Source organism: Chelmon rostratus, chromosome 12 (genome assembly GCF_017976325.1).
Source record: "Chelmon rostratus isolate fCheRos1 chromosome 12, fCheRos1.pri, whole genome shotgun sequence".
NCBI lineage: Eukaryota > Metazoa > Chordata > Actinopteri > Chaetodontiformes > Chaetodontidae > Chelmon > Chelmon rostratus.
The window spans coordinates 17072282-17086559 of NC_055669.1; the positions used below are offsets into that span (position 1 = coordinate 17072282).

Here is a 14278-nt window from a genome sequence, read left to right on the forward strand (position 1 = left end):
AACACTTGGTTCAAACTCCTTTTGCACACTCCTACTGTACATAATATCTACTGACAGGAAATCCCACTTACCTAGAAAGACTGCATATCTAACAACTGTACTGGATAAATGGCAGTGACAGTGAACCCAGGGGTGGCAAAACAGGGGCATTCCATTTACTTATGAGGTCCCAGTGAGCGAGAATCACTGTCACAAAGGCTTTCATGTCAAAATATAATTGAGTTATTCCAACAGTGGAGAGCACTCACGAGTTTCCACTGACCGAGCTTTGGATTCTCAAGAAAAACTCTGCTGTCCTGCCTGCTCTGACCAGGATTTCTGGTCAGGATACTACCTCATTACCTCCACAGAGGAGGTTATGTTTACGGTTTGTTTGTTTGTCTGATTGTCAGCAGGATAACAGAAAAAATACTGACCCAATTTTCATGAAACTATTTGGAAGAGTGTAGCATGGGCCATTGGTGAATACATTAAACTCTGGAGGGGATCCGAAACACAGGGTGAATGCATGAATTATTTGTATCTTTTATTAACAATGCGAGATAAAGCATTAAAGCCCAGTAAATGGCAGTTCACTAGTGACAAAATATAGCCAGTTGCTGAAATACAATGACTCCACACCACAATCCACATTCGCAGGTAGCAGTAATCCTCTGAATTAACCCACAGGTATTGTTGCTCAAACTTGCAGAAAGCAGTTGTTATGGAGTGCTAGGGCACAGTGTTTTTCGTGTGAGAACTGGTACAATTGTAACAACGTTTTTTTATAAGGTGTGACTATGGAAACATAATTGCACACATACCATGCAACTTCTTAAACTCTTATCGACATCCAGATGTAAAATTCTAACTGTTTGGGAAACATATCCAGACATATACAGTCTCCTGCTCTCTGAGTGTCCTTATAGTTACGCTTCAACTAAGTTCACTTTGGCCATGTTTACTGGGCAGGGGTCGCAGACTCCCTTGTAACTGTGACAAACTAGCTGGATTTGTAGCCCTTAAGAAACAACATGACAGAAAAGCAGGAGGCTTTAAAGTTCAGTGGGTGAATCAAACGCAAAAGCGTTTCATTATTAAAAGACTGGATCATTTGAGTATGCATTCCTGCACATAACCAGTCAGTTGAGGGAATGCAGCACTACAAATAGCTCAGCCAATTGTTGTTCCCATAGCTGAATAGCTGAGGAGAGCAGTTTACAACTGACAGCCCCAAACCTTACTGACAATGGGGATGGATCAAATGCTGACTATAACCGTTGCAACAAATACAGATGTAATTTATCATTAAAGGACCAAACCAGTAGTTTTCAATATTTAGCCAATTAACTACAAACTACAAATAGATTAAATAGTTGCTGTCTATTTTCCAAAGCATACCAAAAGTTATTAAAGTGCTTTTGTTGCCTCCAGGCAGCACACTATGAAAATCAACTTGTAGAGAATTGAAACACGATTTAAGTAGGTAATCCACCACAATGAGAATTTAGAAAAAGATGACAAAGAAAAAAAAATCATGTCACACTAATATTACCAACCTGCCTTATCATGAATTAGTCTATATATTTGGGTTGGGCGGTATGGCGGTGTATACCGTGCAATGGCGGAAATATTTCTAGCAGCAGAAATTTGCCAATATCATTTTCACTGCAGGAGCTATCCCTTAAGTCGCATTTCCACATTCATTCATTGTGTATGTAATGCAACCCTGCTAGACAGCGAGCAAGTGGACATGCTGATGACATTGCACGGACTGTAGTGTCTTCATACTCTTTTCTGCATGCCTGTGTATTGCTTCCCACTCTTCTGCTGACATTGCAGATGCGCCCAAATACATGTAGTATTGATATCAAAACAAAAATAGTCATCAGTACAGATGGGTTCTCCTCCTGCACACTCGACCCAGGCGCCACCAATTGACCAAACCAAACAGACTACTTCAATAAGTGAGAACGCATCCAACATGGACAACTGTTGTGCATGTGTGAAAGGGCAATTCTGGACAATGTTCGGACCTGATTCTGCAGAAAGTCTGGGATTCATATGACAAAATAGCTTAAGTGTCTATGGTATATAATGATTATACAATGTAGCAATCCATCTGCCTCGCAAGGTCATGTGATTTAGGCAACAGGACTATTTTAAGTCTTTTGTTTTTAAATCTAATGTGATGAATTATGGTGCGGAATGTTCAGCACACTCTTTTGAATATATATGTCAATCACAAAACAAGGCGAGTGACTGAACTTCACCTGCATAACCTGAACTCAACAGCTGCCCAGAATCTTAAAGCATGCGTTAATAAATGGTCACAACTAATGTGAAGTATAATCAAATTAAATGCAGTATGTAATTTAACAGACATAATGAGTATGATCCAGGTGACAAAAAATGAGATTGAATGATTTGATTCATAAGTCACATGATTTCATTTTATTACATCTTTGGGTTAATAGTCAGGTGAAAACTTTTAGGTTCACCCTCTAAAAACGTCATGTAGTGTAAATACACTATTCTTGACTGACAATCACTTCCTTCTGTCAAAACTATGCAGAATTGTCTCTGCGTTTAGAACCAAATACAGACTGCAAGCTGCATTATCAGGTCAACAGCTTGCAGGTAAGGTTGGTCCATTTATGGCAAAGGTCGTCAGAACAAGGGCAGGAACTCCACATGGGCAAGGCAAGGATGGACTTTACTCTGGCTGTTACTGACGCTGGGCCTTGGCAGATTGACTATGCACGCCAATTAGGAAGCATCCCAGTGAAATAGGAAAAAAGAGAAAAATCATTATCATAGCCCAAATTTAAAAAGTTACGAGTGAAAACTGTTTTACTGGCTATACAACAGTCCTTCATGGCCAGCTTTCAGTAGACCCTCATGTTGCTATATGATGGTTTTCTTTAAATACCACAACTCTGAGAACTGGGGTGAATTTAGTTTGAACAACCATCTTAAGATAAGTAAAATGTTTCACACTAGCAATTGTTATTCTATAGCTTCTTTGAAACACAGCACATTTAACTATTTATAATGACATAAGAGGTAATAAGCACTTCCTTCAATTAGTCAATATAAATATTGCTGTGGGACGACATCTAATTTGAGGCAGGTGTTAACCAGCAAATATGATTTTAACACATTTATTATCTCACTCATTAATAAAGCAAGTGTTTCTTCATCTGTAAATTAGCTCATAGCTACAACCTATCTAATAATTCTTAATGAGACCTACTTATCAACTGTCCTACTTAAGTGTTTTTATCATCTTATTCAACGAATATCCTAACTCGCAGAGAAATACCGGCATCCAACCTGACATGTACACACAGCATTCACATAGTCAATCGCTGTCTACAAATAGGGTTTACTAGCCTTGAAGCTTCCTGTAATTACTCTTATTACAGATTTAGAGTCCAAATACTAGATGAAAGAGGGATCAAAACACAGAAGCTAATGCACACCAAGTGTTAAAGTAAGAACAAAGGCTGTGCCAGGAGGCCTTTATATATCTCAGAGGTAATGTCCTTGCAAAACAAGTTCCAACATATCAACTTTCTCAGTCATTCTAATTCAGCAAAAATTATGAACAGACTCTACCTCTGAAGGACAAAGTGAAAAAACTACTCGGAATTTCTATTCAGTAAATTGACAAACACACAATTTCCTCCATACTAACTTGCAGAGACTCCAACCAAGGTGAGTATGTACAATCCAGACATACCATTTGATAAAACGATTTGATGCAGGATGTTGATTGTTGCCAGTAAAAAAAACATACAATGCTCACACCCTGAGTGTCAGTGAGCTTTCACATGACAATGTCAGGAATTCTGTCTGTTCAGATTGGCTCTTAGAGGCTTGTCTAGAGCACAATGATTGGGGAGGGGGCAGCCCATCCAGATAAGGCGCTCTTCTCTCCTAGCAGGATTTATTTAGGGGGTGAAGATAAGGGCGACAGGGTTGGAACACTGTGCTCAACAGGCCAACCCAGGGCTGAGTGGTAAGGTGCACGCCAAATGCCGCCATCACACAACATAGACCAGGTTCCTATGGGAGAAAATGAATAATCCCAACAGGGCTATGGCTTTAGACAGGAAGCAATGCCAGCTGAAGACTCAGGTACAGAAACATGGCCAGTAAAAGACCTGCATTGTGCATTCTGATGGAAGCTATTACTCATAGCCAAGCATGTTGGCTGCTTTATGAGTTAAATGTCCTGATTCACGGCATTCAGAAACATGAGTCTTCAGTCCACATAATTTTGGTTTATGGGTAGAGAGCAGAGCCCACACCCAGCTACCTCAGAGCTGCCTGCCTGCTCTCAACTCTCTCCAGACGTGCAGAACGGCTTTGGGACACACAGGGAACTCCAGGCCAGTCAAAGACAAGAGGTTATTTGATTAGCATGGAATTTTATTAAGCTGTGGGTGGAGTTGCATGGTGGCAGAGAGAGCCTCAGCAAAAGGCCTCCATTCATTGATCAGGCGAGATTGCAGAAAAGGGGAAAAAGAAGGAACAACACCCCTGTGTGTGTGGCTGCCAGCAGGAACAGTCCCCACAGCCTTTTGCCATTAAAAATGCAGAGTGTGTGCACTTTTAGGTGAGCTTAATTGCCTCTTTCTGCAACAGGACGGGAGGTGATAGAGACTAAGCAAGTTTTCTTTTCTAAAGACAGCTATGTACAAACACAACACACTGGGTGTGTGGGTAGGGTTTTAGCCCCCGTCCTAAAACAGCTTCCCTGATGTTCTTTTGCTTGCTAATACATCCAGTATCATATAATCTAGACACAGAAATCATTAATCAAAGACCATGAATGTATGTGCATAAAACAGTTGAATTACAATGAAACTACTACATATAGGAGCCCAGAACCACCAGTCCTTCCTTGCTAATTAAAGCAGTGAATATTGGGGCGAAAGCTCAGGTGTACAAGCAAACACAAATGTAGGTCCCAAGGTCAGTGCCTGGAAATTCAGGTCAACATATTCCATCCAATTACCCACATGCATTTTGGTTTCATCACACTATACATCTGAGTCACAAGAGAGCCAAATCCTTGTGAAAACACTGAGTGCCACTGTCACCCAAGCCGAAAAGGCCTCTGATATCAACAAACACTTGACACAACATCCCCTTGGCATCCACTCCACAGTGAGTCAGTTCCTGGGATTGCCGCATGTAATAAAAACCCATGAAGGTGTTGCTTTAGGGTTTAGCACGTGGCAGCAGCCGCCTTCTATCCTCAAATATGAAAGTCACTTCATGACTTGTCGCCCTGTAGACAGGAAGCAGGCAACGCAAACTCCAGCCAACAGGTGTACAGACGCAGCTGGAGGCCTGCAGGTTACAACAAGCTTGCAGGCAGCCTATCACTTCAAAATGAAGCCTAGATAAGTAAATCGACAGAACAGCACACCTAGCCACTCACTTCCTAATGATCTAAAAGAGGACACTGGTGACATCACAAGCCATTATCAGTTTGTAGTGGGTGGACAGAAACCAATCCAGACTTAACAGCACGATTTGTTATAACTGGCCTAACTAAACATAATCTCAAAAAGTGCGCCTGTATTGTGGAGAACAGAATCACGGTTGCCATCTGTCAGTCTATTTTAGTTACCACTGCTTTCTAATTACTTAACCTCCTTTATTGAAGCTAGGTTATCGAGCACTGACAGTACATAGCCGATACACATCAATCCTACTACTAGAAATTAAGTTTCGATGTTTTACGGGTTTACACAGTATTTGACTACAGAATACCAGAGTTTCAGACTGCTTATTGTTTGCTATTCGCAAATCCCTAACACATTAACGATCACACACAAACACAGGTGCTTGAACTTGATCAAGTGTGTGAGCCAAAGAGGACTGTCGGCGTCGATATCAGCACATTCCTTCAGTAACAATTAAGACGACTTGTTGGTCTCGGAAAGAATTTCTGCTCCAAGGAGTAGACTGACCCCGAACGGTTGACTCGTTAGCTGCCTAGCCAGCTAGCAAGCTACAAACTTACCAGAAGACAATCCGTGTTTATTTCTGACTTTGGGTCCTTCAACATGGCATCGATTTTTTCAAATCGAGCCTCCATACTTTGCCCAGCAGACATTTTTGCTCTTAAACTCAGTCCCGATGTTGGGTTGTGAACAAAAACGGCTCACTGACGAGGCAGAGGGCTGGCTAGCTAGCTTTAGCAGCCAGCTGTAGCTAGCTAGCCAAATGTTCCTTTCTTCGTGTGAACTTTACACCGCACTTCAAAGAAAATACATCGTTCTCCTCGAGCTTTCACAAACGATGAAACGCTTAAGGTTGCGTTGAATATACAAAAGCCACATTTTCAGAGTCGCAAGATGTTTTCCCAGTATGAGTGGCCAGCAACTTCAGTGGCAAAAGATAAATGCGGCGACAGATTAGTCAGCCTCCGCAGGATGCCACTGAGGATAAGGGCTTAAAATGTTGGTGCATCCAAACAAAAGGCAATTAAAACTTAAATGTAATGTCTATTTGAAAAGCACGGTTTGTTGGAAGGTTAGTCCAGGCCCGTTCCCATATCTGTGCCAGGCCCTTGCAGAAAACGACAATTGAATATGACAGCCCAAAAGTAGAAGTGGTGGGAAAAAAACTTCTGCTTCTTCCAAATTTCGATCACTTTAAACACGGAGTCGATACAACGTTTAACGGCAGTCCTTCCGCTGCATCCCGTACACTGTCACTGACTGTCGACTGTTTCCCGTCCAAACGGCTTCATCTCTCACTTCGAAGACACAGAAATGGGGTTTTGCTGTGTGATAGTTTTCGGAAAAAAAACAGCAGACGATGCCCGATTTTCTCCCACAGCCTGACCAACATGTCCGCCTTCCTGTTCAAACACCCCGGAGAAGCAACTTCAAAATGTCAAGTACTGCGCATGCGCCAAGTCGAGGCGCATTCAAAGAGTTCACAGCAATGGCAACATGTTGCAGTTGAACAAATTTTTCCAGTTTTACGGTAGGATCTCATTGAAAAGCCACCCTCACGGGAGGACTAAAACATTAAAAAACAATAATTAACATGCTTTCTAAATGTTTCCCAAAGTTTAAATGTTGTATTCTGTTCTATTTAGCAATGTAACATATCCCTATGGCTTACATACATTGGTTTTAGAACATATTTAAATGGCCTTTTCTATTCTATTCAGCAATGTAATACATCCGTATTGGTGGCATATATTGGTTCTGGAATATATTTAAATGGCCTATTCTATTCTATTCTATTATTTTCTTTTCTATTCTAATCTGTAATTCGTACATTGTTCACATGGGCTGCAGATGCTCTTATTTCTGGACCATAATTACATCCCCTATGCCTTTCTGTTGAGTAATAACTAAGTTAGTCGTGTGGATTTCCTATGCTCTTTGGTCTGGACCAAAATCAAATATTCTATTCTATTCCACTATTCCACACACACACACACATATTTATGTATATATGTATATATATATGCATATGTGTGTGTGTTTGTTCTCAGGTGTCACTTACAAAACTGTAATTATCATACAAGTGCTCTTGGTATGGGCCATAATTTAATTGCCATTTCTATTCTATTAAGAAATTAAAATTAAAATTAGTCATATGGGCTACCAGCGGTCAGACTCATTTTTACTGACTCTGGACCATATTCTATTTTCTTCGGTTCTGTTCTATTCTGTTTCACAACAACAAAAAAAGAGATATGTGAGAACATTACAATTATCATTGACATGTGTAAGATTTAGGAATACCAGCTCCAATAAGGTCACTATACCTCACTCGAGTCCCTGTAATGTCTATCAAGGTCTATAGGAATAGATATATTTTATAAAAGTCAGTAACTCTAGGCTAATCATCTTTTCTAGCTTATGCTGCAGTAATTAAAAAAAAAAAACTTCAGATTTTTCCAATCAGAAGCCTTAGTTTTGTTGTCTTTCTTTTCTCAATTTGGCGGCGCACAAGATTTGATTCAAGGGTTAAAAATTAATATCACCACCTCAGTTTAGCTGTTTATTGCCTTTTATGATGACACATGCACTCTGAATGAATGAATGACGATCTATCTATCTAAATACTTGCCCTTGCCAATACATAATAGAAATACTTGCTACATAAAAACTGCTCTACCTTTAGAGAAATCCTTTAATAGTAACATAAAATTAGAAGCTGTAAAGTCTTGCAGATATTCTTTAAAACAGGTTTTTGTTGTTTCTTTATTCTGCATGCCCTTCAAAAGAGGGCGCTGTTCTACAACTTTTATGGTCAGAGCTCAATTATCAAAACTCTTGAGTCCCATGATATTAACTTTATGTCATTGAAACCTGAACCTGCTGTCGCGTTGTTCTTCATCTACAGTGACAGTCCTATGTGTATTCAGTTCAGTTGCAGTTCAAATCGACTAAATATGCATCCTTTTCTTTATATAAAGCTGGTTTCTGGGCTTTACAGTGCGGCCTGGACTCAACGCATGAGTTGTGTGTTTGTGCCAACAGAGGGAGATGTTTTATCCTTATAGACCATAAGTTGTACAACTACCGTATCTTACACAGGCTTCTTTATGAGAAACTTCAAACAGGTAATGGCCTGTGCCTGCACATTAAAAAGAGAATATCGCTTATAGGTAGACTAATAAAAATATTCAACATAATATATAGCATTATGTGTGTATGAATGCATGTTTGTTTGTACCCAACATGTATGTACTGTATGTATCTGCTTATGTATGAGTGAATGACTGGCTCATTCGTTATTCTCGCTTTGTTCGCGTGCTCGGTACGTTTGTGACGGAACAGATCGTCTTCCTCCAGCTTGTTTTTTTGTCCTCTCGAGCCGAACAGAACTTTTTCTTCCCTGCAGCTGAGCCAAACGGTGCGTACGGTCATTTCCTGACGTCACTTGGCGGCTCCCTCGCCGTGCGCAGATCAGCTGTGGCAGAAGAGAGCGAGCCGAGCTGCCGGCGGTGGTGGTGTCGTCGGAGCCAGGGACGCGAATTTACCCACGGAGCCGCGTCGGTGCGGATCAAGGTAGGCACGCACGCGGACTTTCCGTCCACTCAGCCTCGCTTACAGTCGCGTGTCACGAGAGAGCACGTCGGCCGTCGGGTTAGGGCTGTTGACGCTCCGCGGAGGATGGTCGCCCCGCAGCCTGCGGTGGATCCGTCAGCCGGGCTGGAGCAGATAGGCTTCTTAAAGTTTGTTTCATCACTGGATTTCAGGCGGCATTAAAGCTACTGTTAAACAAGAGAAGAGATGTAATTAAAGTATGACTACAGGCAATTAGGTATAATCAATTCCTAAATCTGCCAGTAAGCCCGTTTGAGTGCTCGAGAAAAAAAAATGCACTTTTTAAACCTCTTTTTTTCGTTTTCTTCTCTCATTTGCGCAAATTACGCACACTGACGCGCACGAACAAGCCTTGCACAATGCCGTGGCTGTCAGGGATGCTCCGCCGCAAATGAGTGTGCAACCTACCTACATCCAAGCGCCTAAATAGCCCTTTAATTAACCTATTTTGCAGCGTAATATGAATGTCAATGTGAAACGCTTGTGAAACCTGGAGCACAAGAGAAGGCCAGTCAAATCATTCTTACGGGTCTTTAAAGAATTGCCTGCTGTGCCTTAAATTGAAATGCATTTTTATTTCATCTTCGAAAAAAATGTCCCTCCTGCTGATGAATCATCGTTAACAAAGTCATGTCAAGTATATCTGCAAGCAGGCGACTGGTTTACACGCTTGCCTGTTGAATACTGGCGCAGTTGCCCGAGGCTCCCTGTTGAAACAGGCTTCGGCAGCTTAGATAAAGTCCTATCAGATAAGAGTGACCAGGAGATGTATTTGGAGGCTTGTCATTGTAATTACAGGCAAACCAGTCTGTCTTGACTACATCTAATCTAATTACTGGTGTTTTATGTCCCAAAGGTTGCATTCCTTATGTCTCAGCTGCCCCCTTCTGTACTTTCCAAAATGCCATTAGAGCTGAGGGCAATTACATGCACATCATAAAGTCCCACACTACATGGACCGTGGACTAGTATGTCCGTCTTTCCAGGCAGACACAACAGCTGCAATGTCAAACACTAGACAACTTTTAATAATAAAGCATCCCATTTTAGCTTTAAAATATTTGCATGCTTGATTACAAATATTGCCAAATTGTTGCTATCAACTGCAAGTTTATCGTATCTGACGTTCATGGTTAACCCCTGCAACTAAACATCCTGTGAAAAGTAACCCTCTGCTAAAGAGAAACATGACTTTGAGTCTGACAGGGAGTACAGTATCATGTGTGGTACGAGCCGTGCGGATTGAGAATTTGCTGGGTGGCCTGTCCCGCCTGGAGCACGCGCAGCCCTGTCAGAGAGGGCAAGGGCTGGAGGGGTCAGGGGGCTCTGAACGCTGACCATCTGGCCCTTGGGGGGGCTGGTTTCCTCTCTGGCTGTCTTTGTTCCCAGCGAACAATTGGGACTTAATCTGGGAGGAGATAAGTAAGGCCCCCGTGACACCACTCCTGCACCCGGACAGGTTTCCCTCTTTAGCCTTGAAGGAGACATCTCCGTCCCATGATGCTTTGTGAAGGCCGTGAGTCGTTGAGGCTTGGCAGTGAGCAGTTTCTTAAGCTTCTATGTCTCAAACACGGGTGGTAACTTGGCTATGGGGATACTGCAAGTGAGCTGGATATAGTTTTGAAAACAGATATCTGCTACTTAGTTTGGTCAGGCCTTTGTTATTTCCATTTTGTTGTACACATGCAGGTCCTCAACCAAACCAAAATTAGATATACCAACCTCAAAATCTGCCCTATTTAGAATATGAATTCATCTTTTTAGCATGCTCAAAATACTGTTTTCCCTTGCTATGACAATGGTTCCCTCTCTATTTTTAGCCATTGCTCATTCACAGTTATTTTATTGTGCAAAAGACCTGCTGTGAGGCAAAGAGGTTTTCCCAAAAAGGCAGCATGTCATTTCTCATATGAAAAAGCTCCAGGCTGTGGACAGAGGACTAGTTCATATCCATTTATACATAAGGCAAATTGTCACCAGGGTAACAGATTGATTTATTCTCTCTCATTATTCCCTCGGTATCATTTGGAGCACATCAGGACTCCTCTTTTGCTGTTATGCCTCGTGTTTGCTCAGTGTTTTCTGGGAGAGAAGATGCATGTTCATTTGAAAGCCATCCTTTTTCGTTCACATGTTCTCTGATTAACGCTCTCTGTTATGACAAACTAGCGTGTGATAGATGGCTCAGGTTTGTGTTGTGTGTCGTAACAAAAGCGCATACATAACAATTGATTACCAATCCAGTCGGTAACAAAGATGTTTCAGTTTCTGTCATATCACATATCATCTTGAGGATTGATCAGCATACAAACCACCCTCACAGACACTCGCAGTACCCGTTTAGATCACAAACACACCACTGGGACTCGTCAGCAAAGCGGGCAGATGCTTCTCTTGATCCTTTCAGAGTTGCTTCTTAGTGACTGTGGGCCTCTCTGATCCTGAGTACAGATGGTACAAAATCCCGACTAGAGAGATCAGTGCTATTGTTTCTCTCTCTTTTTTTTTAAGCGCAATGCAAGGGGACCCAGAAAACAGGTGGTCCTCAACATAGGCGTCATTCATCAAACTGCTGAGGCAGAAGTCACGACCATCTTTTCAAAGTTTTTCCTGGTGGCACATGCTTACGTTGACACGGAGAGAGGATTGTGTCATTAAAACACTGTATGATCCAGTTTGAAAAGGCTCAAACACAAGTAAAAGTACATAATAAGTAAGAAATATCAGCAAAATGTAGCAAAGATATCAAACTAAAAGTATTCATTATGTAAAATATGGCCTCTCTAACATTGTTATTACTGTTGCATTATTGTCTGATCAGCTTTTCAATGTTGTAACTGAGGTGAAGCTAATTCCTGCTAGGTTTGCCAAAATCTGTAAGAATGCATCATATTTCACATATTGATCATATATTTTGTGTGTAGAATATTAACCTGCAAAGTGACTTGTAACTGTGTCAGATGACTGTAGTCAAAATTGAATATCTGTTTTGTAGTACTTGAGTAAATAGCATTAACAGCCTCTAATGTGCGTGCGCTGAAAGAGGTGTATTCCACGTGGACGGTTGTAAACGTTCACAGACTGTAATGGTGGTGTCAGGGTTGTATGTTTTTCTTTCCGTTACACAAAACCAGGTGTGCTTGTGATGAAATGAGTGGCTATTCATAAGCAGTCACCCGAATGGTTTGCTTTAACTGAGCGCCTATCTTGAACCGCTCACCCAAAACCAGAATTTTAGATTAATGCGATGTTTTGCTTCCTGCTGTTTCACCCAGATGATATCCACGGAGAAAAATGCATCACAGGCACAGAGAAAGCGCTCGTCTTCTCCTGCCTTGGCCTTTTTCAGTGACCAAACCCCTCTTCAAAAAAATGCGGCATGAAAGAGGAGGGAGGGAGAGCGCAGATAAAGTCTGGAGAGGAGCAGGGGAGGCTGAGGACAGGAAGTGATGGGAGAGGAGGTTAAAACAGATGTGGGAGTGATGAAGGGCGAAGCAAGGCAGCTGGATGCAGACAGCAAGGGAGATACAGGGCAGCGCTTTTTAGCCTGGCCTCACACTTGGGGCTAGACGGCGTGGTGAGTGGACATGCGCTGACGGTGGAGGGCGCACAGGGTGGAGCAAAATGGGAGAGATTCTGTATGTACTGTATGAAGGTGCATGACACAGTCGACAATTGGATCATTAAAGCCAATCTCACAAAGGCCTCTCCCCCTCCCCCGGCTGAAAGGAGATGTCAAAGGTCTGTGACCTCTTCCATTTATGTGCATTGATCCCTCTGGTGGGGGTGGGGCTTCCTCCTCAAAGCCCTCCACCATCAGCTGTTATATCTTAGTTTCACCTGCAGGAAGCGGAACAATGATTTCATTTTGTTTTTTTCCCCTCAGCCTTTTTTTTTTCTTTTTGTGAGTCTACTTTAATCTGAATTTAATGTTAATGTAGCCCTACTGCATATCAGCTTTAGAGGGTATGGTGTCTTCACATGAGTCTGAGGTATATTCATATATGTAAGCGCGTGGGTTTAATTCGCTTGATCTTCTTTTTGAGTGTGCTTTTGTTCTCAACTGAAACAATTAGTCAATTAAGCAATCAAGAAAATCAATCAGAAGCAATTTACTTTAAGCAAAATCTCAAAAATTCTCATTTTCTTAGCCTTTTAGAGTTTTTTTTTTTTTTTGCTATTTTCTGATGTCTTATAGAATAAACTATCAATTGGGAAATAAGTCTCAGAGTAATTGAATATTAGGATGAGTAATCTGCAGCCCCGTTGTTCCAGAGTTCAGGACACAAAGCAAATGGAGGAGCTACTCACAGCTGGAAAATGAGTTTCAACTACATATTAGATGACGATGTCGGTGCTAACAGCAAAAAAAAAAAATTCAAAACGTTTCTTCTCCGTTGTCTCTCACTTTAAAAGTCACAGCTTAATCAACATCTGTCACCGTGTATCTTGTTTCATTCCCCTTCATTACAAAAAAGTGAACATACATTCAGTGAAACCATGATGCATGATAATTGGTATGTGGTATTGAACTGGGAACCAGTTTATTGTTTGCAATTTGAGCAGTACAGTTGTAGCAATTCATTAACTCTGCAGCTTAATTCTGGAACAAACTCCTCTTCCCTGAATGTCTGACCATGAATTTGTGCTGTTGGGTGTGAGCCTATTCACGCCTTGGCGTTTATGGCCTGCTCAGGAATGAAGGGGAAAGGGAAAGGTTGTGAGGATGAAATTCCTTTAAGCTAAAAAAAAACAAAAAACAAATGTGGCTTATAGTGACGGATGAAAGGAACTTACAGTCAGGAAGGGGGGACGAACAGTGCGTGGGAGTGCAGCCCAAAAGACTGGACTGAACATCCAGCTCTTTGTTGTGAGGGAGGCTTGGGATGCTAATCGTGTGTGTGTGTGTGTGTGTGTGTGTGTGTGTGTGTGTGTGTGTGTGTGTGTGTGTATGCACATTTATGCATGAGTGGAACACACCCAGGGAAGATGGCACTTCCTGTTGTCCTGTTAGTTATCTCTGATTCTGACATGCAGGGCAGGTTCTTATCTGTCGGATCTCCTGGTTGACTAACCGAAACACTCGCTGAACCCAATCCCCAGTTTATCAAAGCCCTCTGTGTGTATAACAATAATAATGCTTATTCGTTTTCATTAACTCTCTTATTGCCAGAAAGTATTTTGTAAATAGCTGAAAGAGT

At 41.7% G+C, this 14278-nt stretch overlaps 2 protein-coding genes across 6 annotated transcripts in view; one reads left to right on the forward strand and one right to left on the reverse strand.

Moving 5' to 3' along the window:
* rock1 (Rho-associated, coiled-coil containing protein kinase 1) overlaps positions 1-6845 on the reverse strand; it is a 30941-nt gene extending 24096 nt beyond the window's left edge. For both annotated transcript variants that reach the window (XM_041948661.1, XM_041948660.1), the window contains exon 1: positions 6023-6845. In XM_041948661.1, coding sequence (XP_041804595.1) covers positions 6023-6115 — 93 coding nt within the window. In that variant the 5' untranslated portion in view covers positions 6116-6845. The remainder of the gene's footprint in view (positions 1-6022) is intronic.
* Positions 6846-8901: 2056 nt separating this feature from the next.
* Positions 8902-14278, forward strand: part of greb1l (GREB1 like retinoic acid receptor coactivator) — a 41096-nt gene continuing 35719 nt past the window's right edge. For all 4 annotated transcript variants that reach the window (XM_041949427.1, XM_041949431.1, XM_041949430.1 and 1 more), the window contains exon 1: positions 8902-9038. The gene's annotated coding sequence lies outside the window, so the exon portion shown is untranslated. The remainder of the gene's footprint in view (positions 9039-14278) is intronic.